General features: G+C 36.7%; 1 protein-coding gene and 1 long non-coding RNA gene across 3 annotated transcripts; one reads left to right on the top strand and one right to left on the bottom strand.

Annotated features, from left to right (window-relative positions):
• Positions 1 to 5,790: 5,790 nt before the first annotated feature.
• LOC114298283 (Mechanosensitive ion channel protein) lies at positions 5,791 to 20,351 on the bottom strand. Of its 2 annotated transcripts, XM_082869790.1 has the most exons (7): positions 20,079 to 20,323; positions 19,011 to 19,659; positions 18,626 to 18,903; positions 13,451 to 13,551; positions 7,601 to 7,708; positions 6,806 to 7,027; positions 5,791 to 6,076 (listed from the first exon to the last, which is right to left on the bottom strand). In XM_082869790.1, exons 2-7 carry the CDS (start codon positions 19,616 to 19,618, stop codon positions 5,966 to 5,968), a joined length of 1,428 nt encoding a protein of 475 aa, XP_082725916.1. In that variant the 5' UTR covers positions 19,619 to 19,659; positions 20,079 to 20,323; the 3' UTR covers positions 5,791 to 5,965. The 2 variants fall into 2 exon arrangements, with proteins under 2 accessions (XP_082725916.1, XP_082725915.1); XM_082869789.1 differs by having other exon boundaries at positions 19,011 to 20,351.
• Positions 20,135 to 24,433, top strand: LOC145790857 (uncharacterized). Its single transcript, XR_014330130.1, has 2 exons — positions 20,135 to 20,270; positions 24,239 to 24,433. It is a non-coding gene; the product is annotated as an uncharacterized LOC145790857 (long non-coding RNA).
• The last annotated feature ends 1,757 nt before the right edge of the window (positions 24,434 to 26,190 follow it).

Raw genomic sequence — 26,190 nt, 5'->3', positions numbered from 1 at the left:
TATCCATTTTGAAGTCAACCGGCTGACGTTTTTGCATCTTCTGTTTACAATGCCAGTCTTTGGTTTCGCACCGTATGATATGTCCATTGGCTTGCTGCCACAGTCCACACCGAAAATCAGCTTGATGTCGCTGTTGTGTATTTTCATCTTCTTCTGCCCAATGTAGAAGGCATCTTCTGAAGCTTGGTACATTCGTAGTACATGCACAACAACATCATCATACTTCATGCATTTATCCAGGTCGATTTGATTGTTTCTCAATGCATCAAACAAATTCCAAAAAGGTGTTTGTCGAAGGCACCGAAGCTGTGCTTCTGTGAACTTGGTGGTTTTCATTAATTTGACCAGTCCGGTCATATTAGATCTGTAGTTCACATGGCGCATGTCGACATTGGTGCAAGTATTTGTTTTTGGGGTTTCTTCCTTCACAAGGGACTCATCTCTTTTTCTCTTTCTGGTTTTCTTGTGTGCGACATCTGCAAAATGGAGCATTTAAAAAAAATTAAGTGAAGGCTCATGTGATTAGCATAGTGGAACAGATGTGAACATTCACAGCATTTCCACTGATGTGCATGTTCACAGTTGTGTGCGTGGGTGTGAATCACCAGAGTTTGTGTGTGGTTGTGAACATTCACATAGGTACATGAATGTGTATTTCGCCTGTGTCACGACAAACACAATGAACATATCGTGTCAGTGTGTGGTAAACAATGCATTTTTATACAACCATGAACATCGTTGAAGAGCATGTATAAAATTTTCAGGCAATGTGAATGTTCACAGCATATAAAAGCAGCACCAATAATATCTGATTGTCCTAAAATCGTCAGGGAATGTGAATGTTCACAGCATAGAACAACAGCACAAATAAAATCTGACTCTCTTAAAATTTTCAAGCAATTTGAATGTTCACAGCCTAGAACTACAGCACCAACAATAGCTGACTATCCAAAAATTTCCAGGCAATGTGAATGTTGACAGCATAGAACAACAGCACCAATAATATCTGACTCAACTAAAATTTTTCAGACAATGTGAATGTTCACAGCCTAGAGCAAAAGCACCAATAATATCTGATTGAACTAACACTTTCAGGCAATGTGAATGTTCACATCGTAAAACATTAACACCACCAACATCTGACTCTCCTAAAATTTCCAGGAAATGTGAATGTTGACAGCATAGAAGAACAACACCAATAATATCTGAATGTCCTAAATTTTCAGGCAAATTTTACAGACAATGTGAATGTTCACAGCCTAGCCCAAAAGCACCAATAATATCTGATTGAACTAAAACTTTCAGGCAATGTGAATGTTCGCATCGTAGAACATTAACACCGCCGACATCTGACTCTCCTAAAATTTTCAGCAAATGTGAATGTTGACAGCATAGAACAACAACACCAATAATATCTGAATTGTTAAAATTTTCAGGCAAATTTTCAGGCAATGTGAATGTTCACATCTTCCCACAACAAGAACAATAACAGAATTGGCCATAATATCTGAATTGTTAAAATTTTCAGGCAATAATATCTGAATTGTTAAAATTTTCAGGCAATAATATATGTGAATTGTTAAAATTTTCAGGCAATGTGATATTATTTTCAGGCAATAATATCTGAATTGTTAAAATTTTCAGGCAATGTGAATGTTCACATCTTCCCACAACAAGAACAACAACAGAATTGGCCAAAGTGTGTCAATGCCTGTGAATTTTCACAGCATACAACAACAACACCATTAATACCTGATTACGCAAACATTTTAACTCAATGTGAATGTTCATATCTGTTACCAACAGCAACAAAACAAGAACTGGCCAAAAAAATTTTGAAACCATGTGAATGGTCACAGCATTGAACAACAACGGAATAACATCTGGAATAATTTGATCATCAAACCATTTCCAATTGATGTGAATGTTCACATTTTTCAATAACAACAACTACAACCAGAACATTTTCGAATGTCGACAGTTGTGAACACAATGTAATGGCAAGTGTAATGTTTTTGAGTGCAAAAATGAAAAAATTTAGGGATTACGATTGAGGGGTTCAGAATAAATGAATGCTTACGTTTTTTGCCCATTTCGACGACAAAGATGTTGAGACGAAGGGACGATTCGACGAAGAAACGTATACAGGTTTCTGGGCGTACGAACGGCGAAGAAGATGATGAGACGATGTGACGATCGAACGAAGACAGGCTTCTCGGCGTAGGGATGGGGAGAAGATGATGAGACGATGCGACGATGCAACGATGGAAGGAATACAGTCTTCGGGGCGTCGAGGCGATGCGGAATATGGTTTGGATTTCTGAGACTGTAGAGGTACTGTGCGTGATTTCTTGCGCAAGAATAGAGAGGGGAAGAGAAATGGTTATTAGATTCAAAGAGAGAGAGAGAGGGGCGCGTGTTTTTTTAGGGCTTTTTTGGTCTTTTTGTATAAAATGGACCTAATGGAATATTATAAAACAGTATGGGTTTCATGGAACAACACTCTTAGATAATGGATTTACTAAAAAAGCTCTCAATTTTTATTTATTTATTTATTTATTTTTGCTTGAATAAGAGCTAGCCAATAGAAGATTTTTTTAATTTTTAAAATTCAAAAAATTATGAAACTTAGATTGAGAACTTGGAGGTCCCACAAGGCTTGTGGGTTAGAAACTCCATTTTCCTTATATAATATATAGATTATTTCATAAATTATGACTTCTAAAAGTAAATTATGCTCAATTATTTCAAAATTTAAATTTGTATGCCACTAATACGGAAGCAATTCACTAAAATCTAATTATAATAAATAAAAAAAACTCTAATTATTCCACAATTTATGATTTTTAAAAATATATAAATTTTTCCATTTCAAGATTTAAATTATGTGTCATTAAATATGATAAATAATTCAATAGAATCTAAAATTTATAATAATAATTAAAAAAATCTTTCAAATAGTCACATTATCTATGCTATAACTAATATAGAAATCTTTTTCAAAATTTATAATAATTCTCCTTTCAAAATTCAATATAGTAAACTTTCAAAATTACATTTAAAAAAAAAATCAAAATTATTTTTATTTTTATTTATTTCCAAGCCCACATAGTAAATTTCTTGATTAATTTTTATTTATTATTAAAAAAATTAAAAAAAAATCTATTGGGTAACACTTTATCAACAATAAAAATATAACTATATAATGATTTATGAAATTTAAAAGGAAAATATGCTAACTCATTTCAAAATTCAAAAGTGTGCCATCTAACCATTAAAAAAAATCTAATTTTCTCATAATTTATGACTTTTTTAAAAGAAAAGAACGCTAAATCAATTTTAAAATTTTGTATCACAAATTATGAGAAGCAATTCACATCTCCCATAAATCTTCTCTCTTGTACTCATTGGATTCAAGTCAAATTAGAGTCGGTGTTCATCAAATGTTGTAACTGTTGGTGAAGGGAGCAATTGTGAAGAATTCAATTGATAAAAAAATTTCATTGTAAGTTTATGTTTTTTTATAAAGATCAATTTCTAATCTTTAGTCTCCCGCATCCTTATTACTATTATGCATTTAACAATTATGTTAATTTTTAAAAATTTATTGCATATTTATTTAATCTAAATGTATTTTTATAAAATAAATCTCCAATCTCTTTGGTCTCGGTTCAATGTTTAAAATCTATATTTATCAAGTGCACAAATATGAATAACAGAGGCTATTGAGAAAATGTATATATTTATTCGCAATATAGCCAATAACAAATTTTCATTGTAAGTTTTTTCTTCTGCTAGAGGATGCATATGGTTATAATATTACTTATGTATTTATGTTTTGTAATTTGCATGATTTCATATTTCAAAATTTCTATAAGATTTACTTTTAATTTTCAGATTTTATAATTGGTACATTTTTTCTTGAATAAGGTTATACTTATTATATTATATTATATTGTGTAACTAAGTTTATTTGGTTGTAATTTTAAATTATAATTTATTTGATATTTTTTTAGCTTATTTGGCTAAAAATAGAGGTTTTCCAAACTATAACTTGTAACTTCTTTCTTTTTTTTTTTAATTTATTTGAAACCCTTGAATACATATGAACATAAAAGTCTCATATCTTTGTCTTAGTAATAATTTTTGAGGTATTATGAATACCTACACAATAAAAATGTTATATAGATTATCAAAAGTTACACTGCACCAAATAAATTTACAACTTATTTTAACTTAATAATTTAAAATTTTACTTATAATTTATAACCATTATACAGGTCATGCCCAATATTAAACAAAGTTTAAGAAATATAAGGTGCATTTAATTTAGGGCCCAAGTTACATAAATTTAATAATGACCATGAATATAATGCACTAACATGTAAATAGTTTTCCTAAATAAATATTTGTCAAAATTTTGAATGAAAAAATTATTGCGACCATCATTATTGTAAAGAGTCTCTGTCCTCTTTTTGTGTGTATGTGTGAAGTTGATAGGTGATTTTTTTGTGAAAGTGGCGGGATATGGCGATGGTTTGTTCTGATTGGCAAGGAGATTTGAGTAGTTCTACAATTTTAGAAAAGTGCTGCTATTAGCACCTTCCTTTCTTCTTTGGACCACTCACTTCTTTGAACCCTCATCCAGCTAAATGAGGCCCCTCAATTTTCTCTTTGAACTCCCACCTTAATTCCAACTATATCCTCACTCTAACCCACCTTCCCATTCCAACCATTGTCAACTCTGGCCACAACCTCCACCGTCGACGCCATTCTCCTGTCAACTCCAATCCAGAGCCACTTTTCGGTCAACTTCATCGCAACCCCCACAGTTGACCACCCCCAGCAGCTTCAGACAACCTCAATCTAGAACCACCATCGCGAGCCCTCTCTCTCTCTCTCTCTCGCTCGCCACCATTGCCTAGCTACCATCATCGGTCGCTGCTCATCCCAACTCAAATTGCAACAGCAATGAAGGCGACTAGGGTTTGAGGCCACAGATCGCAACGGCAACTAGGGCTTGAGGTCACAAATCACGACAGCGGCTAGGGTTAAGATCTCTGATCGCGACGACGATGGAGGTGGCTAGGGTTTGAGGTCACAGATCGTCGTCCCCGTCACCATCGCGCCTCCAAACCTTATCGACCCAACCATGCGCAGAGAGAGAGAGAGAGAGATTGCAATGGCGGTGGGGTTCGCGATGGGTAGGGGTGGAGATCGCAATTTCACAAGGAGAAGGAGATGGAGGTGAGGGGCTGGCCAGCAACTGAAGAAGGTGGTAGCCGGAGTTGAGAGGGGTTAGGGTTAGGGTTATGGTTTGAAAAATTAGGGTTAGAAGATGAGGGATAAGGGTAAAAGTGAAATTTTATGTTGGGATAAAATTAGAAATAAAAAAAAAAATGGAAGAGATGGGGGTTCAAAGGAAAAAAATAAGTGTTAATAGCAGCACTCTTTCAGAAATATAAATTTAGAAAATTGTTTTGAATCTATAAATGTCTTGATTGATTTATCACGTGTTCTACGATAACAAGATTAAATTAACCATTGACATCAGAATTTATTAAATTATTTATTTTATTTTATTTTATTTTTTTACTTTTATTTATTTATTTATTTTGGGTGTTCTGAGGAGATTTTGAAAATGGGAATTTTAGGTTGAAGGTGCAGCGGCGGCGAAGGCGAAATTTGGCCAGCTGACGGTTGCATATCTAAGTGCAGAAACACATTTTAGAGGCCCCGTTAGCTGCTACTATAGTAAAAAAAGAAATAAAAAGCCAAAAAATCAACAGATTATACAAAAAGTCAAATATTCATTTTCATTCTCAATTTTTTGCACAATGTTTTAGGTAAAAATAAAAAAATCATTCCCAAACATATTTTTTTCAACTCATATTTTAGCTAAAAATAAAAGTCACCAAGAAAGCCACTCAAGCATTTCTATTTTGTAGATCCGGTGTCTCACTAGTTAAATCATATCTTCCATGGTTCTGCTACCCAATGTACTACCATGCTGCTTGATTATCTGGACTGACTGCAGAAGAATATCTTGCTCTGTGGAGTAAAGCTCGTCTTTGCTCTACAACCACCCAAAACAAAACAAAACAAAAAAAAAACAGCCATTTTTAAGCGAAAGAGGAAAGAGATTGGATGATAAATGCTGAATCAAAACTCGATTATGGAAGGAAGATTTGTCCGAGCACCAATGACAGAGAATAAACTTACATATCGCTAGAAACACAAAAAGCAAACACATGTATTAATATTTAAAATCTTATGAATGATAAGAAGTTGATGCTTTAGAAAGAAATCAGCTCTTCAACATTTCACTTTGGTTTCATCTATTTATGAAATCCAAGCAAAGCCTAAAACTAATAGGTTTACTAATGTCAGAAGAAAGGCCATTGTATGATGTTTGGTAAACTTTACAATACATTGTTTTATGTGATTTTTTTTTTTTATAGTTAAAATAAACATTTGGTATACGCGTTTTAAAAACAGTTTGGAAACAAGTGAGGTGATTGCCGATGGTTTGAGGTGGTTACCACAAGAGACAAATGAAACCACAAATTGTGAAGTGTGTGATGATTGCTCAAAAGCCCATACTTCTATACCCTAATTTAGAATAAACCCACAAATTAAATGATTTCATGGTTATTATGCTCACAGTGATCGGTCAATTTTAGTATGCAAAGATTTAAGAAACTAAATACAGGTTAAAAAACATAAGCAAATAGAAAACAAACCAATAAAATGACATAATCAATCCTGCTTGTTATTTGGAAAGATTTGAGAAAGAAGACGATACCATTTGTTTTAGATTGCATCCCAGAGTCAGATCAGCATACAATCTTCCTATCTGAGATAGGTAACAGTACGGGGGCTCCTTTTCCAAGAAAACTTTTGGATATGATCTTAGCATGCTCTTAATATCCTCTGTTATAAGGGGGATCTTACTGACGTCAACAGTTTGCAAAGGAATTTTTTTAACCATGGCACGCCAGCGGGCCCGTGATTTATTTACAATTACCTACAAAAATTACATGTCACTCAATGATATACAAGAAAATATTTTGGTTTCCATGACAGGAGAAACCACAATAGTAAAATATGACATAATAAAAGCAATATATATATATATAAAGATCAAGTGATAACCAAGAAAAAGCCATAGATTTAGGCAATTAGAGAGAGAGAGAGAGAGCATATCCCCCAACACACATGAAAATAAGCAAATAATCACTACATAACCACATGAAATTTAGATGAGAAAATGGCCCATGGAAAAATTTAATTGCGAAAATCCCTACAGATACGTTAGAAGGGACGAACAAATCAAGTAGTAGATTGTGTGTAGAAAACTTTACGAGCTTAAAAAATGTATTGAAGACTGGTTTGTTTGTCTTTCAAGCCGATCTCAAATAAGCTTCAGTCGAACAAATTGTGAGCCAAGCTCGAGTAGCTTGGTTTGATATAGTTCTAGAATGTATAGAAGTAGCGTGTGTACCAAGAGTTTGAGGTGACACAGGAATGATAGTCTGCATGGTGAATTATAGAAGAGCCAGAAAAGAAAGAAAATGGAAGTAAATGAGAGCATTCCGACCTGACTAGAGAACAGTGAATTTGGAACTATTATAGGAAATTTCTCTGCGCTTAGTAATGATGTAGTTGTTAGCCCCATTTCCACAACTTGACCTTCTACAGATCCAGCCTGCAAAAGTAGTAATTATTCAAACCTTATGAAAAGAATTAAAAAGAGCAAAGCCGGGACAATAGTTTAATAACTAATATTCCAATAGAACAAGCAATTCAAGAATTTGTACTCGGCAAATTGAGTCATGTAATAAGGACTTGCTTAAGATATCATAATACTAGACAGATGCTTATTCCAGTTTTAGTGTGAATCTCAAGTCATCTAAGCTCTTGCGCCAATGACTTAGGGTCTACCAAAAGGATATATCTTTTGTATGCCAATGTGTCTATTTCATTACCATACCTGTGCTCTTTTTTTAATAAATAAAAACTTTTCATTATCGATGTCATTAAGGGAATGCCACCTGTAAAATTTGATGTATATTATTGATTGATTGATTTATTACAATTGATTGATTGATATCTGTATATTACAATTCCTATATATAGAGGAGAAGATGGTAGTGGAGTGTGTGATAGTGGAGGTGGACGGTAGTGGAGTGTGTGATAGTGGAGGTGGTAGGTGTGGAGTGTGTGATAGTGGAGGTGGGTTAGGTAGGAGGAGTAGGTGAGGTGGTAAATTCTAACAGCCCCCCGCAAACTCAAGGAGGATAGAAACTAACCAACTTGAGTTTGGAGAGAGGAACAAAACAAGAAAATACATAAAAATAAAAAAGGATAGGAGACACTGTATGGTCGTGTCAGACCGTTGGTGAAGACTCTGAAAGGTGGTGCCATAACGTGATAGAGGACACTGGATGGTGGTGTCATAACGGTGTAGAGGACACTGTAGGGTGGTGTCATAACGGTGTAGAGGACACTGGAGGGGTGTGTCATAACGGTGTAGAGGACACTGTATGCTAACCGGAATCAAAGTCGGGACAGTTTATAGGGTCATGTCGGACCGATGTAGATGCTAACCGGAATCAAATGTCGGGACAGTTTATAGGGTCATGTCGGACCGTTGAAGATGCTAACCGGAATCAATGTCGGGACAGTTTATGGGGTCATGTCGGACCGTTGAAGATGCTAACCGGAATCAATGTCGGGACAGTTTATAGGGTCATGTCGGACCGTTGTAAAAGTTGCACCCTCAAAAGGCGTGCCCAATTTTATCAAAAGGCGTGCCATCAAAAGGCGTGCCCAATTCATCAAAAGGTGTGCCGGACATGATGGCGAGGCACGTGGGCGCCTTGGCTTGCGTGCCCGAGTGTCGTCTGTCGGCAAGTGGCGCGCGATGCGCGGATCGGCCCTGGCTATTTAACCAAGGTTGAGGCAGAGGCTGTGCAAACCAGTTTGAAACCTCTGAATTTTGGCAGTCTGAAACACTCTGTAAACCCTGCGCTGAAACACTGAGCAACCCAAAACATGGCCTCTTCGTCCCGTCCAGCTACCCAGAACCTGCTCACGCTCTTTCCAGAACTGAACGAGCCTACAAGAGAAACAACTGGTGCGGTGGCCAGTGAACCTCAACCAAACACCTCTGGTTTTGCTCCATTGAACTTTCCGATGCGGTCGGTGGAGCAAAAAATGGCGGTGCAAACTGATATTGAGGCTAATCAGTATACTCTGAAGTCATGCGTGGAAACCATGACGGCGGTCACAAATTTGTCGAACCGGCTGCAGAGTAGGACAAATGAGGTGCAGCATTTAAACTCCCAGCTGGCTCTGCTCCAACGCATGTATAAGGATGCGCGAGCAGAGATAAGCGTGCTAAGGGCAGAAAACAAGGAGCTGAAGCGGAAGGCCACCGTGATGTTCCGATTTGGAGGGCCGCCATATGCTGCAGTGGAGGAGCAGGGAGTAGTGATTGGGCCCAGTGGAATGGGAAACACGGAGGCAACACCATCAAGGGCTGGCCAAGACGGAGGCAAGAAGAAGAGACCTGCAGCAGAGTAGAGAAGAAAAATCCCATTGTGGGTGTGGCTTTTGTGTTTGTGTGTTTGTTTTTTTTTTTTGTTTTTTTTTGTTTTTTTTTTTTTTTTTTTGTTGTTGTTGTGTAAAAATGTGATCGGGGAGATCCCGGCAGGAATAAAGGAGTTTGGTGTGCAGTGTTGGTTGTTGTTTTTTTTTTTTTTTTTTTGTTTTAAGAGTGACACAAGGTTGTTCAAAGTTCAAACCTGCAGAGTGAAAAAGCCTAGAGAGAGAGAGCATTCGGGCAGAAAGAGAGCATTTGTTTTTTTATTTTTTTTATTTTTTTTTTTATTATTATTATTTTTTTTTTTTTTTTTGGCAACCCTTCCACCCACACCTCGCTGTTTCTGGATTTGGAAGAGTGGGTGGATAATAAAAAATAAAAAGAAAGGAAAGAAATAATAATAAGATGTTAGTGCGTAGGGAGTGGTTTTTTTTTTTTTTTTTTGTAAAGGGAAATATCGTGGGGCATGTGAGTTGATTATTAGAGAGAGAGAAAGAGCTGGGAGAGAGAGTGGGTGGAAAGTGAGAGAGAATCAAAAAAGAAGAATAGGTCTGGACTAGGTGCGCAGAGAGAGAGAGAAGAAGTGGGGTGTGTGTGTGTGTGGTTATTCTTGAAAAACAGGCTGTGTGGTTATAAGAGAGAGAGAGTGTGTGGGTGTGTGAATCTCAACAAAGGAGTTGGAATATCATAGAAACCCTAGCAGAGCTCGATCCTCCACCATTAGCTAAACCACCATTGAAGTCGGTGCTCTGGTTCGAAAGAGAAGAGGAGATGAGAGAGAGTAGAAAATAGCAGTGATAGGAGAGATGCGGCGGTAGGGAAGGCTGTCGACGGCGGCAGATCAAAGAAGACGGTAGCGATGGAGTCTGTCGGCAGAGATGTGGCAAGCGCCAGCAAGGCCGCGGCGCTGGACAAGAGTCGCGGCGTGAGGAGAGCCGAGAAACGATTGCGGCTTGACGAGCCGCCTTCGACGCCCAGGAGGAAGCCATAGCTCAGAGCTCGTCGATGGTCGTCTGGTGACTCAGCCGGAACACCACGGCCGAGGAAGGACCGCCTGGGAAAACGTGTCCGGCTAATCAAGCCATGGAGGTGAATGATGAGTTCATCTTCTTCTTGAGTGAAGTTTCCTCTCTTTAGATCAGGTCGAAGGTAGTTTATCCATCGGAGTCTACAACTCTTTCCACATCTATGCAAACCAGCAGCTTTGGGGAGAGATCTCCAGCAGCCTTCACCATGAGCTTTGATGTAGTTGATGAGGCGTTCATCTTCTTCTTTGGTCCATGCTCCTTTGTTTGTGTGTTCTTTCTCACAGCAAGGAGATCTGCCCATGGAACTTGGAAGAAAGAGAGAGAGAGAGAGAGAAAAATTGGGTTGAGGTCCGGCGGGCGGCTAAGGTGAGGTTACCGCCCGCCGGTGAAGCAAAAATAGTAAGTTCTAAACCTGCTCTGATACCATGTAAAATTTGATGTATATTATTGATTGATTGATTTATTACAATTGATTGATTGATATCTGTATATTACAATTCCTATATATAGAGGAGAAGATGGTAGTGGAGTGTGTGATAGTGGAGGTGGACGGTAGTGGAGTGTGTGATAGTGGAGGTGGACGGTAGTGGAGTGTGTGATAGTGGAGGTGGACGGTAGTGGAGTGTGTGATAGTGGAGGTGGGTTAGGTAGGAGGAGTAGGTGAGGTGGTAAATTCTAACACCACCATATGCGCGCGCGCGCGCACACACACAAGAAAAAAAACACTTTACACTTGCACGTGTATAAAAAAACTCAACAAAATCCAAGAATTGATCGAGAGAGAAGGGTAAAGTAACTCCCAATTCTCAACTATATAAAACACTTAAAATATATTTTTGAAGCCTATACAAACTTACAAAGGAACCTCTATAGAATCAAAAGACGTACAATTCCGCCACCCAAATGATTCAGACAATGCATAAGGGAATCAACACCACCATTTCTTCCTCATCTTCCCCACTCTAGCCCCCCACTGACTATGAAGATGCTGATCCACTCCAACTGGAAAACCCACTGCACTTAATCGATGTCCTTTTTAGAGTTGTCCTCATCCTTGCAGTAGTGGCGTGTATTCATTGCCCTTGGAAATCCATGTTAATTGTGTTTCTCCCATCTTGTCCCAAATTGGTGCCTACCCCAACTTCTCAAAATTTTATTCTTCAAATTCACTGACTACTTCCCTTCAGACTCGCATCTTGATGTGTTTCAACCACACTCAATTTATGGCTTTGTTGTAATTTAACGGTCTAACCTTCTATAACAAAGAACTTTGCTAATCCTGTGCTATGTATCATAAAACGTAACAATTTGCTAGACCATGAAAGCAATGCATGCAGTGATGCAGTAAAAAAACAACAATCCCCATTATTGGATACCAAATTTCTCGAACTGGGGAACTCATTGCTCCCAAATCCACAGACTCACATTTCCAATCAAAATTCCAGTCACTTCGCAAGTTTGACTGTGCTACGGTTTTTCTTTCTATATTTCTTCAAATATATATAAATATACATTCGTTTTGACGACATTTTCCAATGTGAAACTGTAAATTTGACTTTGTAACCATGGGTTTGGCTGTTTGAGTGCTAAAATCTCTTCAGCTGCAGCTTTTGGCACCAATCTATGCACTTTCTGCATGTTTTGTCCAACCTACACCCCTTACAAATATTTTGATGGTTTTTATTGGCAAGGGCAGTGAAAGTCACCTTTAATTAATTCCACAGTTTACCAAGCCATATTGCTAACAACTAATTCACCAAACCAAAACATATGGCTCAAACCTTGACATTTATTGCTTTGTAGTTTATTCAAAACATTTTTTGTTACATGAACTTGTGTGTGTTGTGCATGTTTAGTGGCATTTGTGTATACATAGCTGCTCCTTAAATGCTTCAGGACCCATGAGTTTCCAGAAATGGCTGCTCCTACATGTGGTCCTAGGCTGCACACTGGTAAAATAGATCTGGCATCATGCATGTGATATCTAACCCAAAAAAAAAAAATTAAATAAATAAACCCTCCCCTTCCTCATATCTCCTTCACCACAGCCAGTTTATCTACCTCAACAAACCATTACCATCATCCCATTATTCAACCACCCCAGTAGTCATAGGGCATCATTATGCTACTCATTTGGACTTCAAGACAACATTACTCCGAATTTGGAACAAATCAACTCCCCGATTGGATTTACAATGGAACCTAACCAAAAGTACAGAAGCACTCATTTCCTTAACTATCCTTCTTTAATCAATTCAACTTTAGCTGTCTAATCAATTCAACTTTAGTTGCCATGGAATCTAACAGCATAGCATCTTATCTTCTTGTTTAATTTAATGTATGATATTGTTATCAGCATTCTAAGAAGTAACATGTGGTTCTATATTTAAAGTGCCACCCTGTCTAGAATAGTTACATGTTCAAGCAAAATAGAAACCTCAAACAAAGAACTAGGCAATTTAGTGGCCCAAAAAGACTTAATAGAAAGATTATCTATTCTTTCCTTCATCAAAAGAGACCCTTCAGTGGTTAAAGTTTTGGCCAAACAATAAACAACCCTAAGTCCCTGTTGGTCAAATATAGCTTAAGATGGAGTTGGATTGAAAGTGGTAGCCTTTGTTTTATTCTAATTACAGTACTGTTGCCACAAAAAATGTTATTGAGACAATAGCATGTTTTCTTACTTTACACACAAAAATCACACTTGAAATTAATTTATTGCCATTTTGAAACAGATGAAAATGAAAAGAGAAAAAATAAAACACATTAAATGATACCCAATACACTTAAAAGAAACAAAACCCATTGAACATACTTTTATTGTATCTCCAATTGAAAAGGGCTGTGAAATTTGCACGGACAACCCACTAAGAATGTTCCCAAGTATGTCTCTAGCTGCAAAAGCAGTAGCCACTCCTGCATAAAAGTTACAAGGGCAAAGTCAAAATTCATATAATGCTTACAATGAGAGAATAAACTTACTAATCCAATGGCAAACTTTATTGAGTTCCTTTATCATAAATACATACTACCCCTTTATCCATACAACATGCCAGTATCTTCCAACTATTATATATATGTTTCTCCTTTGGATCAAATAGTCTTGATTAGTGCCTCCACAAGTTTCAGTGGTTGATAACACCTTCAATGTCTATTGCTATATTTTATCACGGATGGTTATATTGCCCTCTAACACAATCAATTTATCAGCCCTACACCTACAAAGTTCTCTATAAATAAGTTCTCTTTTCATCAAGCAATCCTATATATTTCTTAATAAAATCCTGTTGCACTTCATTTTTTTGGCCAAACTGAAATCCTTATAGAAGACTAGAAACACAAGAACAACACATGACATTTCATGATTTTGGAAGGATGGAATAAAGTAAAAAGTTGGGGTAAAATAATAACTCCTCACCTTTTGTTACAGAATACATTCATACATACATTTATAGGATCAAATGCCACAAGCTATGTTATACCCATGTCAGACAGTAGATTAGGGATACAAGATATGTGTCTGGTACGTGTAATTGGACATTCTAGCAAGCATATTTAATAATTTGAGTTTACCAACAAACTATGTATAATATATCGTGCATGAAATGCTCTATAACACCTTTTGAGCACCATTTTAGTCTAGGATATCAATAATACAATTCTCTTTTTCTCTTTATACATTAAATTTCTACATGGTATCAGAGCAAGGTTAAGCACTTAGTATTTTTCGCTTCACCGGCGGGCGGCAACCTCGCCTTGGCCGTCCGCCGGACCTCAACCTAATCTGCTAAAATTTTTCTACACATACCTTGAAATTTTCTTTCTGAGTGCACTACTGTTCAGTCGCCGGAGACCACCACCGCTTGCACGTCGATGTCCCTTTGCCAAAGCTCCGTCGCGACACCGGCCTTCCTTGCGTCTGGTTTCAATCCCCTGCTATTCCAAGCCACAAAATAGGGCACGACTTTTGAGGGCTCGATATCTATATCCATGTATATCTTTTGGGCAGTCTATATACACACTCATACAGTGTCTTCTACACCGGTAACATGGTACAAGGGCCCAACCCTTCTTGATGCCCTCGACATGATTACAGAGCCCAAGAGGCCATCAGACAAGCCTCTTCATCTCCCACTTCAGGATGTCTACAAGATTGGCGGTATTGGTAATTTGGCCCACTTTTTTTATCAACACCAGCATATAGTTTCAAAGAGATAACTATATTATATAATTTTTTCTATTTTAAAATATTTTTCCACCGTCCAAACCTTTTTTTTTTTTATCTTATATATATATATAATTGGATGGAACTCACGTGGGTGCTACTTTTTCTTTTTCTTCTTTCCACAGCCCAACTTTTCCTTGAACCTCAATTTTTTATTATTAAAAATAAAAAAAAAAAAAATAATAATAATAAAAAAAAAAAAATCATTCCATCTAATTTTTCTGCTCAGTCTTGTACCTTCAAGCCATTCGGATTTGCACAATACACTCATTTTATTTCTATCGGGATTTCGCCCTGATCACAATTTTACAGAAAAAAAAAAAAAAAAAAAAAAAAAAAAAAAAAAACAACAACAACAACAACAACAAACCCAAACAACCACATCCACATGCGGGATTTTGCTTCTCTACTCTGCCACAGGTCTCTTCTTCTTGCCTCCGTCTTGGACGACCCTTGACGGTGTTGCCTCCGTGCTTCCTAGACCACCAAGCAAGTTGCCTCCTCCCTGCTCCTCCACTGCAGCATATGGCGGCCCTCCAAATCGGAACATCACGGTGGCCTTCCGCTTCAGCTCCTTATTTTCTGCTTTCAGCACACTTATCTCTGCTCGCGCATCCTTATACATGCGTTGGAGCAGAGCCAGCTGGGAGTTTAACTGTTGCACCTCATTTGTCCTGCTCTGCAGCCGGTGCGACAAATTTGTGACCGCAGTCATGGTTTCCACGCATGACTTCAGAGTATACTGATTGGCCTCAATATCAGTTTGCACCGCCATTTTTTGCTCCACCGACCGCATCGGAAAGTTCAACGGAGCAAACCCTGGGGCGCTTGGTTGAGGTTCACTGGCCCCCGCACCAGTTATCTCTCTTGTTGACTCGTTAAGGTCTGGAAAGAGAGTGAGCAGACCACGGGAAGACGAAGCCATTTTCTGGACAACAGAGTGTTACAGAGTGTCTCTCTCAGAAATCTCTCTCAGAAAACAGAGTGTTACAGCGTATCTCTCTCAGAAATCTCTCTCAGAAAACAGAGACACCAGAGTGTTACAGAGTATCTCTCTCAGAAATCTCTCTCAGAAAACAGAGTATTACAGAGTATCTCTCTCAGAAATCTCTCTCAGAGAACGAAGAGGTTTCCACTGGTTAGTTATGCTTTCAAGCCTCAGCCTCCGCTTCGGTTTATAAAGACCATGATGAAGAGGCAGACACGCGCATCGCGCGCCACTTGACGCCAGACGACAAAACGGGCACGCAAGCCAATGTGGTCACGCGTCTCGCCATCATGTCCGGCACACCTTTTTATGGAATGGGCGCGCCTTTTGATGGCCCGTCTTTTGATGGCACGCCTTTTGATGGCACGTTTTTTAGATTGGGCACACCTTTTGAGGGTGCGACTTTTTAAGGGTCCGACAAGACTTTGTAAACTGTCCCGACATTAATTTCGGTTAGTTCCTTTATGGGTCCGACAAGACTCTGTAAACTGTCCCGACATAGATTCCGGTTAGTTTCTACAAGGGTCCGACAAGACTCTGTAAACTGTCCCGACATTGATTCCGGTTAGTTTCTACAAGGGTCCGACAAGACTCTGTAAACTGTTACAACAACTGTCACCACATTGTCTGCTACAACGGTCCGACATGACCCCATAAACTGTCTTCTACAACGGTCCGACATGACCCCATAAACTGTCTTCTACAACGGTCCGACATGACCCCATAAACTGTCTTCTACATCGGTCTGACACCGTCATCCAGTGTCCTCTACACCGTTATGACACCACCATACAGTGTCCTCTACAACGTTATGACACCACCATCCAGTGTCTTCACCAATGGTCTGACACGACCATACAGTGTCTCCTATCCTCTTTTATTTTTATGTATTTTCTTGTTTTGTAACTCTCTCCAAACTCAAGTTGGCTAGTTCCTATCCCCCTTGAGTTTGCGGGGGGCTGTTAAAATTTATCACCTACTTCACCCACTTAAACCTACTCCACTAAACCTAACCCACTACACCCACTTAAACCTACTCCACTAAACCTAACCCACTACACCACTACCACCTCACCTACTCCACTAAACCTAACCCACTACACCACTACCACCTCCACTTCACCTACTTCTTACCTACTACACACTCACCCTCTTCTATATATAGGAATCATGAATCATTGTAATAAATACAACAATTACAAACATCAATCAATAATACAATTCTCTTTTTTTCTTTATACATTAAATTTCTACAGAAAATATATACACAATCAGAATATACTCATATTTTGCCATGTTCCCATGTCCTTGGACATTGGAATTACACTTATTAGATACATACACACACTTGACACCCATACCCGAGTCCATAACAAGGTTTTAAAAAGCGGCCGCAACCGTCACGTAACGGTTGTAGTGGTTACCGCTATCCGTTATGGCCTCTATAGCGGTGTGAAAAAAAATTCACATGTATAACGATCGTTTCAGTGTTATGTAACGGCCGTAGCAGTACCGTAACGGTCCGTTACACTCTTTTACAATATTCTGAATTACTTCCTTTCCCCCCAAAAAAAAAAGTTTACAAAAAATAAATAAATACTCAAGTGATCCAAATCCAAAAAAATATATATTATATGAATTTTTTTTTTAAATTTTTTTTTTAATTTTTATTTCATCACATTAGTATGTAAAATAAAAATATATATAAATAGTTGTTGTATTTATTTTTATAATCATTTTATTTAATATTTAATTGTAAATATTTTTTATTTAGTTAGCTGTAAAGTGTTGTCTAAAAAAAATATTTCAAAAATAATTTTTGTTTATGGCATAATTTTTATTTTTATAATCATTTCATTTAATAATTGTGAATATTTTTTATTCAGTTAGTTCAGGTATCTGTCAAAAATAATTTATAAACATTTAAAATCAATTATTCATAAAGTCATTAACTATTAAAAATAAAATGTAAAAAACTTCTTTTATAGTGATTTGAAAATATAAAATATATTGGATCATACTTAAAAATTAACAAAAATTGATCAAAATCTATTTTAAACCCCAATAAATATAATTCTATATATATATATCGGTAAGTTTTCTTCAAATTGTGCAAAAAATAAAAAAAATCACGGTTCTGGTTACCGCAACCGTTGCGCTATTGCCTTTACACCTTGCAATCGCAACCACGTCAACACAACTGTTACGGCGACCGCAACCGCTCTTCGAAATCTTATCCTAGTTCTCAACTAGACGTGGACAGAAGTTGCAAATGAGCATTAGAGATTTCATTAAATTAAATGATGATTGGGAGTAAAATAGAATGCAAAAATTAAAAAACCAGAACCTATATAATTGGTTAGAATTAAAAATAATAATAGATGTGTTAAGAACTTCATGTGTTCTTCAAACAGACCAAATGAAGCAATTTTCAAGACAAAATAATATCAATGTAACTCATCAATCATAAAATATTTTCCTACATTTAAGAACTTGCAATCACAAACTTCATATTTAAATTTAAGGACAACAATGAGCTATAGCAATCAAAAGAAAATGTTAAATCTAAAATTTTCAATACATACAAAAATAAATAAATAAATAAATAATAATAATAATAATAATAATAATAATAATAAATGGAGATAAAGAATTAAGTAAGAGAAACGCAAAAACAAGTTGATGACTTTTAATTGTAGAGTTGCTTTGCAATATATTTCCTATTAGGAAAGAATTAGTCATTTCACATGCACATTCACAATCGCTTTAAAACGCACCTCCAATGCCACCAACTGTCAAAATAGATTGCACGGCCACCCCGCATGCCTCAGCTAAAGCCATCAATCCAAGGACAAATAGACCAACAGATGAAATTTTGTCCAGAGTTAACAACTTCTCCCGATCAACCCCTGCTATGCTTCTAAAAGCCAAAGCACGAGAAATCACATTGGTTTTCCACCGATATAAAAACCAAACAAATGCAACAATAATAGCGCCCCGCCAAACTGGTGCAATATATTGTGATGCAATTGTTGTTGGTGCCACCATCATGCCTCTGCATAGAGAAAGAATTAAGAAGAGGTTTCACAAACATATCAGAACTCAAAACTAAAACCATAATAAGCAGATGTAAATCTAAGTATGACAAAGAGTTGTACTAACATTTGTGAAAATGCCATGAAAGTAATCAGATATCGCAGTGGATCCTCCAAAGCACCCCAAAAGCTTTTCTCATAAGGAACTGACCCCCATAACGTGGTCCCGGATAATAATGCAGCCGGGCCTTGCGATGAGTACTTATGAAATCTTCTTAAAAGCCTCGGCATCGCCACCCAAGCCAATATAGTTGCAGTCAAAGTACCACCAACTGGAGCAATAACATCTCTAAGATAGGGATGTGAATCAAGCAAGTTTTGAACATAAGGAGACAATTCAGTAGAGACTTCTTTAGCCCTTTCCCCAGTATAAGTCATTGCATCTATTGCTGATTGCCAAGCATCCTTAACCATATCAACCCAATCACTTCCACCTACACCACTTTCACTAACAGAAGGCTCACCTGCACCTGAAGCCGCTGAAACGTCCTGGTCCCTCGCTTTTTCTCCTTTGCCACCGAAAGATGACGAATAGGACCGGTAATTCAACGCAGGAACGATTCCAGTAGGCAAAACATTATGCCTTAAACTCAAATTGGACCGTGTTGGCGAAAATGCAGTGACAAAATTGATCCTGTTATATTGCCTACCAACAAGAGATTCCACCCCCCTCATTCCAAAACCATCCTTGAAGTAATTCTGAGTAAGCCCAGATTCTGTTTCGTGATAATTATGGTTTATATAAGCAAATGAGGGTCTAACATCAACATAGTCATAGTATTTCGCAATCTTCGTATGACAAAATTGAATTCTTGAAGAGGGGTTAATAGAAGAACAGAGTGATTTCAATCTTGAAAACCTAATTGCAGCCATTACTATCTACTACAACTACTAATTCATTCACAATAAAAAAATTAATAGATAAAAACTCTAATCAAAGAACAATTCTAGGCGGCCCTTTTTTTGGTTGCCAAGAAAAGAAAAGAATAATAGGCGTTAGTTTAGCTTCCATAATACTAAGAAGTTGAGTAAGTTTGTTGTACTAGCATATTCAGAAATCAACTTCTTTCCAATTTCTAAGCAACAAAACATGAAGAGAAAATAAATTTATATCCAGAACCAGAGAGAGAGAGACAGAGAATAACGAGAGAAAAGATGTCGATAGAGGGGGTGGTGGTGGTGGGTGATGATCTGGTGCTTTTCGCGGCGGCGTGTTGTGGTGGCTCTGTGTGTGGCGGTGGTCCGATGGCGCTGCTTCACGGTGGTGATCTGACACTGTGTGCGATGATCATGGAGAAGAACGGACAACGGAAAACGAGGGTTTTAGGTTAGGGTTTGTCCTTTGTTTTTTTTTTTTTTTTTTTTATTATTATTTTTTTTTTTGATAAATTACAAATAAATCTGAGATTTGTTTAAAATAGAAACTATCCTATAATTAAAAAAATTATAAATTTCATTGTCATAATTTTTAATTTAACTGAATTAATTAAAAATAAAATTGATAATTTTTCTCTTATACAATGTGAGTGTTTGGAAAGTGAGTTTTTATGTAAGTTTTTTTAGTTGTAGGATATTATTAGATAAAAAAAAATTTGATGTTTAGGAAGATAGTTGGATTTTTTGTGGTTTGATGTGATATTTATGAGGGAAAAAATGAAATAATTATGCGATTAGATGTGATATTTTGTTTGGATTTTTTTTTTTTAAGTTTTGTAAAAATTTTATCTTTTAGTGGAAAAAATAAAATAAAAAACCCAACCCCATATCTTGCCAAAAATAATAAAATTATCTAAATTATTAATTAAAATTAATTTATAATATTATTAAAAATTATTAATTGACTTAATAATTTATTAATAAAAAAGACTATTTTTTATGAAATTAAAAACTTTAAGATTAGAGATATAATTTATAAAACTATAAAGAATTTATATTTTAAACAAATTTTAAAAAGGACACACAGTTCTTGGATGATCTAAATAAATGTATTTTTTGACTTTTTATGAAATATGGGTTGGGTACGGGTTGGGTTTGAAATGATGTGATAGAGAGATGATGTGATTTAAATAAGATAATGTAATTTAAATAGGATAGTGACTTTTTAGCTTTTTGACTTTTTTAGATTATGACAAATAAGGCCTAAATTTTAATTTTATTTGCCCAAAGGTCTAGGGCTCTGAAACATTTTGTCCAAAAGGACAAGCTCAGGTAAAATGACCAAAATGCCCTTCCTTGTATATATAGGCCTTGTTTAATACAACCAACCGTAGTACAAAAAGCCAAAAAATTACTAAAAAAAGCTTAAAAAATCTATACTTATTACTTGTTTTGGCAGGAAGTGTGGGGGGAGGGGGAAATTCAGGCTGCAAAAAGACACTTTTGCCCTTGTTTTTGGACTATTTCTGTCAGATGACAATTATTAAAGTGAACATCACGCAGCTCTCACCTCATTCCTCCTTGAAACACTTCTCCCTACCCTTACATCACCATCCCATAACCTTGGCTGCATCGACGTGGCACACGGTGAGCCACACAAAAAGTTGCAGAAGTATATACAAAAATATATATATATATATTTGAAATGCAAATATTGCACAGGAATTGCAGCTATGTCAACACGACCACACAAGGGTAGAAACGTAGTTTTGCTATTTGTTACAATTATGGGTGAGCTGCGGATAGTAGGCATTACATGCGCTGTTAAGGCAAATGCACCTGATCTCGGAGTAATGCAAACTCACGTGCTAACTATGCAAGTGTTCTGATGATCCCAAAACCACATGTACACTGATGAATACATTTTCCAAAGTACAACACAAATCACGTGATGCTTGTTCTGGGTAATGCAATTTCATATTAAACGTGCCACCAATGGCTAACAAGTCCGCAATGATGCCTATCACAGACACATTGCATTTTTATTATTTATTACTTTACCTAAATTTATATGCAAGAAAACCGTTGAAACACATTTCCAAGTAGCACGTCCGTTGAACCAATTTTTCAAGACAATATGTGACCACATATTACAAAAGTAACACAACACTTTTTGGTAACGTACTTCATGTACTAAGGGGTGTTTTGGGAAGTGGGTTAATAGCCACTTCCCAGCTTTTAACTCACTTCCCTCTCTCACAAAAAAGCCAAAAAAAGTCAAAAGTCAACTTTTAACCATCTTTCCAAAACACCGCTAAGACTATAACACCTATGAACAAATATTCACATATGTCCCAGTATGATGCACACGTCGTACAATAATCGTTATACATGGCAGTGTAACACAACACTTCTGACAACGTAACTCATGTATTACAATTACGGGAACTTTATCAAATTGATGTATTATTGTGACAACCCTCACCTCTGATTAGTGCTAATCTCTGATTGAGCATGATAAGTAAATGAACAGACTGAAATTCTGAACTGAATGCATGAGTATGTTGTTTAATTGCATTTCTATCTGTTAGTCATTAAATGATATGTTCATGTTTTATCTTTGAACTGCGAATTGAAGGTCTTATTGGCGACCGAATCATAAATTGATTAGTATTATGTGCTAATTAGAATTTATGTGATTTTATGATGGCTTTAATTAAAATTTGATTTGGAATGATTAAATTAGATTAAATAATGTTAAACTCATTGAACCTAAGTAATTACATTTGTGCCATTGAAGTGGGCCACTTTGTTAAACCTTGTTTAGAGCTTATTTCTACCTCATTTGTTCATCTTCTTGAGACAAACCGTGAGAGAGAAAGGGAGATAGGAGGAACTTGACTTCATTTGAGATTTGTCTTGGAGAATTAGAAGACTTGAAGTGAGATTGCAAAATTAGACTTCCATACTTGAAATTTAAGACATAAGGTAGAGAATTCATCCTTTTATTTATGAAATTAAGTTGTATCTTGCAAGGTTCATAGAAATATTGGAGATTAGAGTTAAGTTTTAGCTCAAAGTGTTGAATTATGAGGCATCGTGTGCATGCATGTCTATATCATAGTGTTTTGAAGTCATTTTCATGAAATTCCCACATGCATGTTTCTATTTTGGTTTTGATCCATGAATTGGTCATATTCTTGAGCTCAATCTTGCATTTTATCATGTCTTAGAGTATTAGAGCTCATGGGAACTCATGCATGTATGATTTTGAATTGTTCTTCATATTTACATTTGAATTTGTGTTCAAATTGACTCACCCTTGGGCTTTGATTTTGCAAATTGATCTTCAAAGACATGTTATACTATGAGTTTTCAAGTGTTTTCCAGAAAATTGGCCCAAAAGGTTGAGTTTTGAAGTATTGAATGCTTGGTTTGAGCTTGGGAGGCAAATCTAGAAATTCCATATTTTGGCTTCCACGCTCGAGCGACCCTCTTTTGTTCAGAGCTCCGCTCAAGCGAAGGAATGCTGGTTCGAGCATAGATTGCAAGCTCTCAAATTTTTGGTGCACGCAGATGCACGCTCGAGCGACGAGATCTACACTCGAGCGAAGAACATGTCTCACGCTCGAGCGAGCATCGAACGGAGATTTTTAACATCCAGCACTTTTTGCATTTTTACAGACCGCTCGAGCGAGGAAGTCCACGCTCGAGCGACCCCTCTGTTTTGGAAATCTCGCTCGAGCGTAGAAAGCCATGCTCGAGCGAGACCCCTGTTTTCTGAAAAATTCTGAAAAGTGTTTTAAAGTGCATTTTTGCATCCTCATTCCATCCTAGGCATTCCTAGGCCTAGTTTAAGGCATCTTAATGAGGATATTGTTATAAAACTACACCGGTATAATTAGGGGCTAAGTTATTAATCCCGAATGTGTGTTCGTTCTGCAATTGTAGGGTTGGCATCCGAGGACGCTCATTAGCTGTCTATAACCCAATGCTCTGTGAATAACAATGTTGTAAAGATATGTTCAATTATGATTATTTTCTGAATGATCAACTGTTTTGCTTATTGAAACATTATTGTTTAATGAATGAATGTTTGTCCGATTTGTAAATTGTATCCGTGGCAACCATAACAATTTACTGTTACTGTTACTGTTACTGTCACAGAGATCTCTGTCGGTTCCCATGTTTGGAACCACTACTGTTACTGTTATGATGGCCATCAACTGACTGTTCGGTCTGTTAAGACCTACTGTACTGTTTTGCTATGGGATGCACCACATATGACTGTTATGGTTTCTAAGTGGCTGATATGACTGTTTAATCACTGAAAGGATATTCATTCTTAACCTCTTTACATAACTGTTATTCACTAGGCTTTAGCTCACTGTTTTTATATATATATATATATATATGTAGGTGTCCAGATACCGGACCGGAGCTAGGAGCGTCGGGTTAGCTCTTGTTTTGTCAAGCCAACCTTTGTGCCTCGCCTCGAGGTTCCAAGTCCGTTCAAGCCACGACTGTTTTGGGGTGTTCGAATTCACCATTTTGTTTCCGCTTTGTAATAAACGATAAGACTTGACTATACAGTTATAGTTAGAGATTTGGTCCTTGACATGGATGTTTGTGTATATGTCGCATGTACATATGTTTTGGTTATTAATGTGGCATGTTTACAAAAAGTCTTTTTGCATTCAGACTGTCACAACTCATTGGACATCTTTTATTTACTGTTTTGGCTTCCGCCAGCCCCTTTACTCTGTATTTCTGGCATTATTGTTAAACAAGCCTTTGGTAATCACAGATTATTGGCTGGTTGCGATGCTAAACCCATAGGGGCCAGTTTGGGTCGTGACAATTATAATGACATAAGAGTTTCTGATTTAGACCACGGTGGATAACCAAGCCCAAACTAGGCATGTGTCCCGACGTACATTTTTATGAATACAACAGGAAATTAGTCCATTCAATCTCAATAAACATGACCACCTACCAACCAACCAATCCACAATACCATAACAGACAGTAAAAAATAGAGGATTTCCTAACCCACAACAGACTGTGTGTCCCAATATACATTCAAAAACATCAAGTACGACTGTATTCCATTCAAACTCAATAACCATGCATAATTAACATATAGTCACATAAACAACGGCAGTCTACAATCACAAAATACTAATTTCTAGTGGATGGCCAAATGTAATGTTGGCATATATATCAATTTTCCCAAATCCCACAATGTAAACGTATATCACACAAAAAACCCTCAAAATGCCCAATCCCAAAATCGAACCCCAAAAACAAACAACCAAAACCACAAACATTGGTCTACCACATAGACGATTAACGTGTAAAACATTACGTACCCTTGCGTTTCATTGTCATCGTATAGAACTCTGGGAGTTTTGGGATAGCCATACACCAATGGAGACACTGGTGATGACTCTCAAAATTGTCTAAACGAGCGACTACGAAGTGACATCCTCCCCGGCGCAAATTACACCATTGACGATGAATTGGGAAACAAGCGGGGTGTTGTCCTGGTGTGGATTGATCAAATTAGGGTTCGAAGCTGAAACCTAGATGTGGAATTTGCTAAAAACCCTATTTGGTAGTCTCTCAAGCACATTTATGGTTTCATTACACTAACATGGTAATGTTATTAATGTAAGAACATTGATTGCCAACAATGCCTTACACATACCAGAAGATTCTATGGAGAACGATGGAAACTAAAAAAATCCTATAATGCGCTTGAAACCTACAAATGTAATTTGACATTACCCAAAACCCACATCTGCCCCTTTTGTGAACATTAAATATGCGCATGGATGAGGGCAAAAATGCCATAATCTTTGACTGAGGACTTTTTGGTTCAAAAGAAAACATGTGGGATTAATTGGTGCACAAATTCACAACTTGGGATATATTGGTGCATCACTCTTAATCAAATTCTCTTTCTAAAGAGCCAAACAAACATGGCCCTAATGATGTGAAATTACGAAAAACAAAAGATGAGAGAGAGGGAGAAAAGAATATAGAACTGTTTCACATTTGTCTTATCCACATCATTAAGAGTGAAATTTGGAGGTCTCAATTAGGAAATGTAGCATATCTCTATATATAAATATATAGCTAACTTGATTTAATGATCTAACTTATTTTAATATAGTCTAATGACTAATAATTTATATATGTATTTAATATTTTTATATATACAATTTGAATTTCGTATTGCTGGAGATTTATATATATTCTCATCTTAAAATAAATAAATAAATAAAATCAGAAAAAATAAAGTGAATAGATATTTAATATTCATGGACTGGGTCAAGGCCCAAGCGCGTAGAATTTGGGCCTCTGTG

This window comes from Camellia sinensis, chromosome 5, assembly GCF_055761805.1.
Source record: "Camellia sinensis isolate YWXY chromosome 5, ASM5576180v1, whole genome shotgun sequence".
Lineage (NCBI taxonomy): Eukaryota > Viridiplantae > Streptophyta > Magnoliopsida > Ericales > Theaceae > Camellia > Camellia sinensis.
This window is presented reverse-complemented; position numbering and strand designations above follow the sequence as displayed.

Bases quoted from the DNA above. Each gene is read 5' to 3' on its own strand.
- LOC114298283 (XM_082869789.1), bottom strand. From the start codon at position 19,816: ATGGCTGCAATTAGGTTTTCAAGATTGAAATCACTCTGTTCTTCTATT. The intron at 13,552-18,625 runs GTGCGTTTTAAA...ACTTTTATGCAG, and splicing joins GACAGTTGGTGGCATTGGAG to GAGTGGCTACTGCTTTTGCA. The intron at 7,709-13,450 runs GTATGTTCAATG...CTACTTTTGCAG, and splicing joins CAATTGGAGATACAATAAAA to GCTGGATCTGTAGAAGGTCA.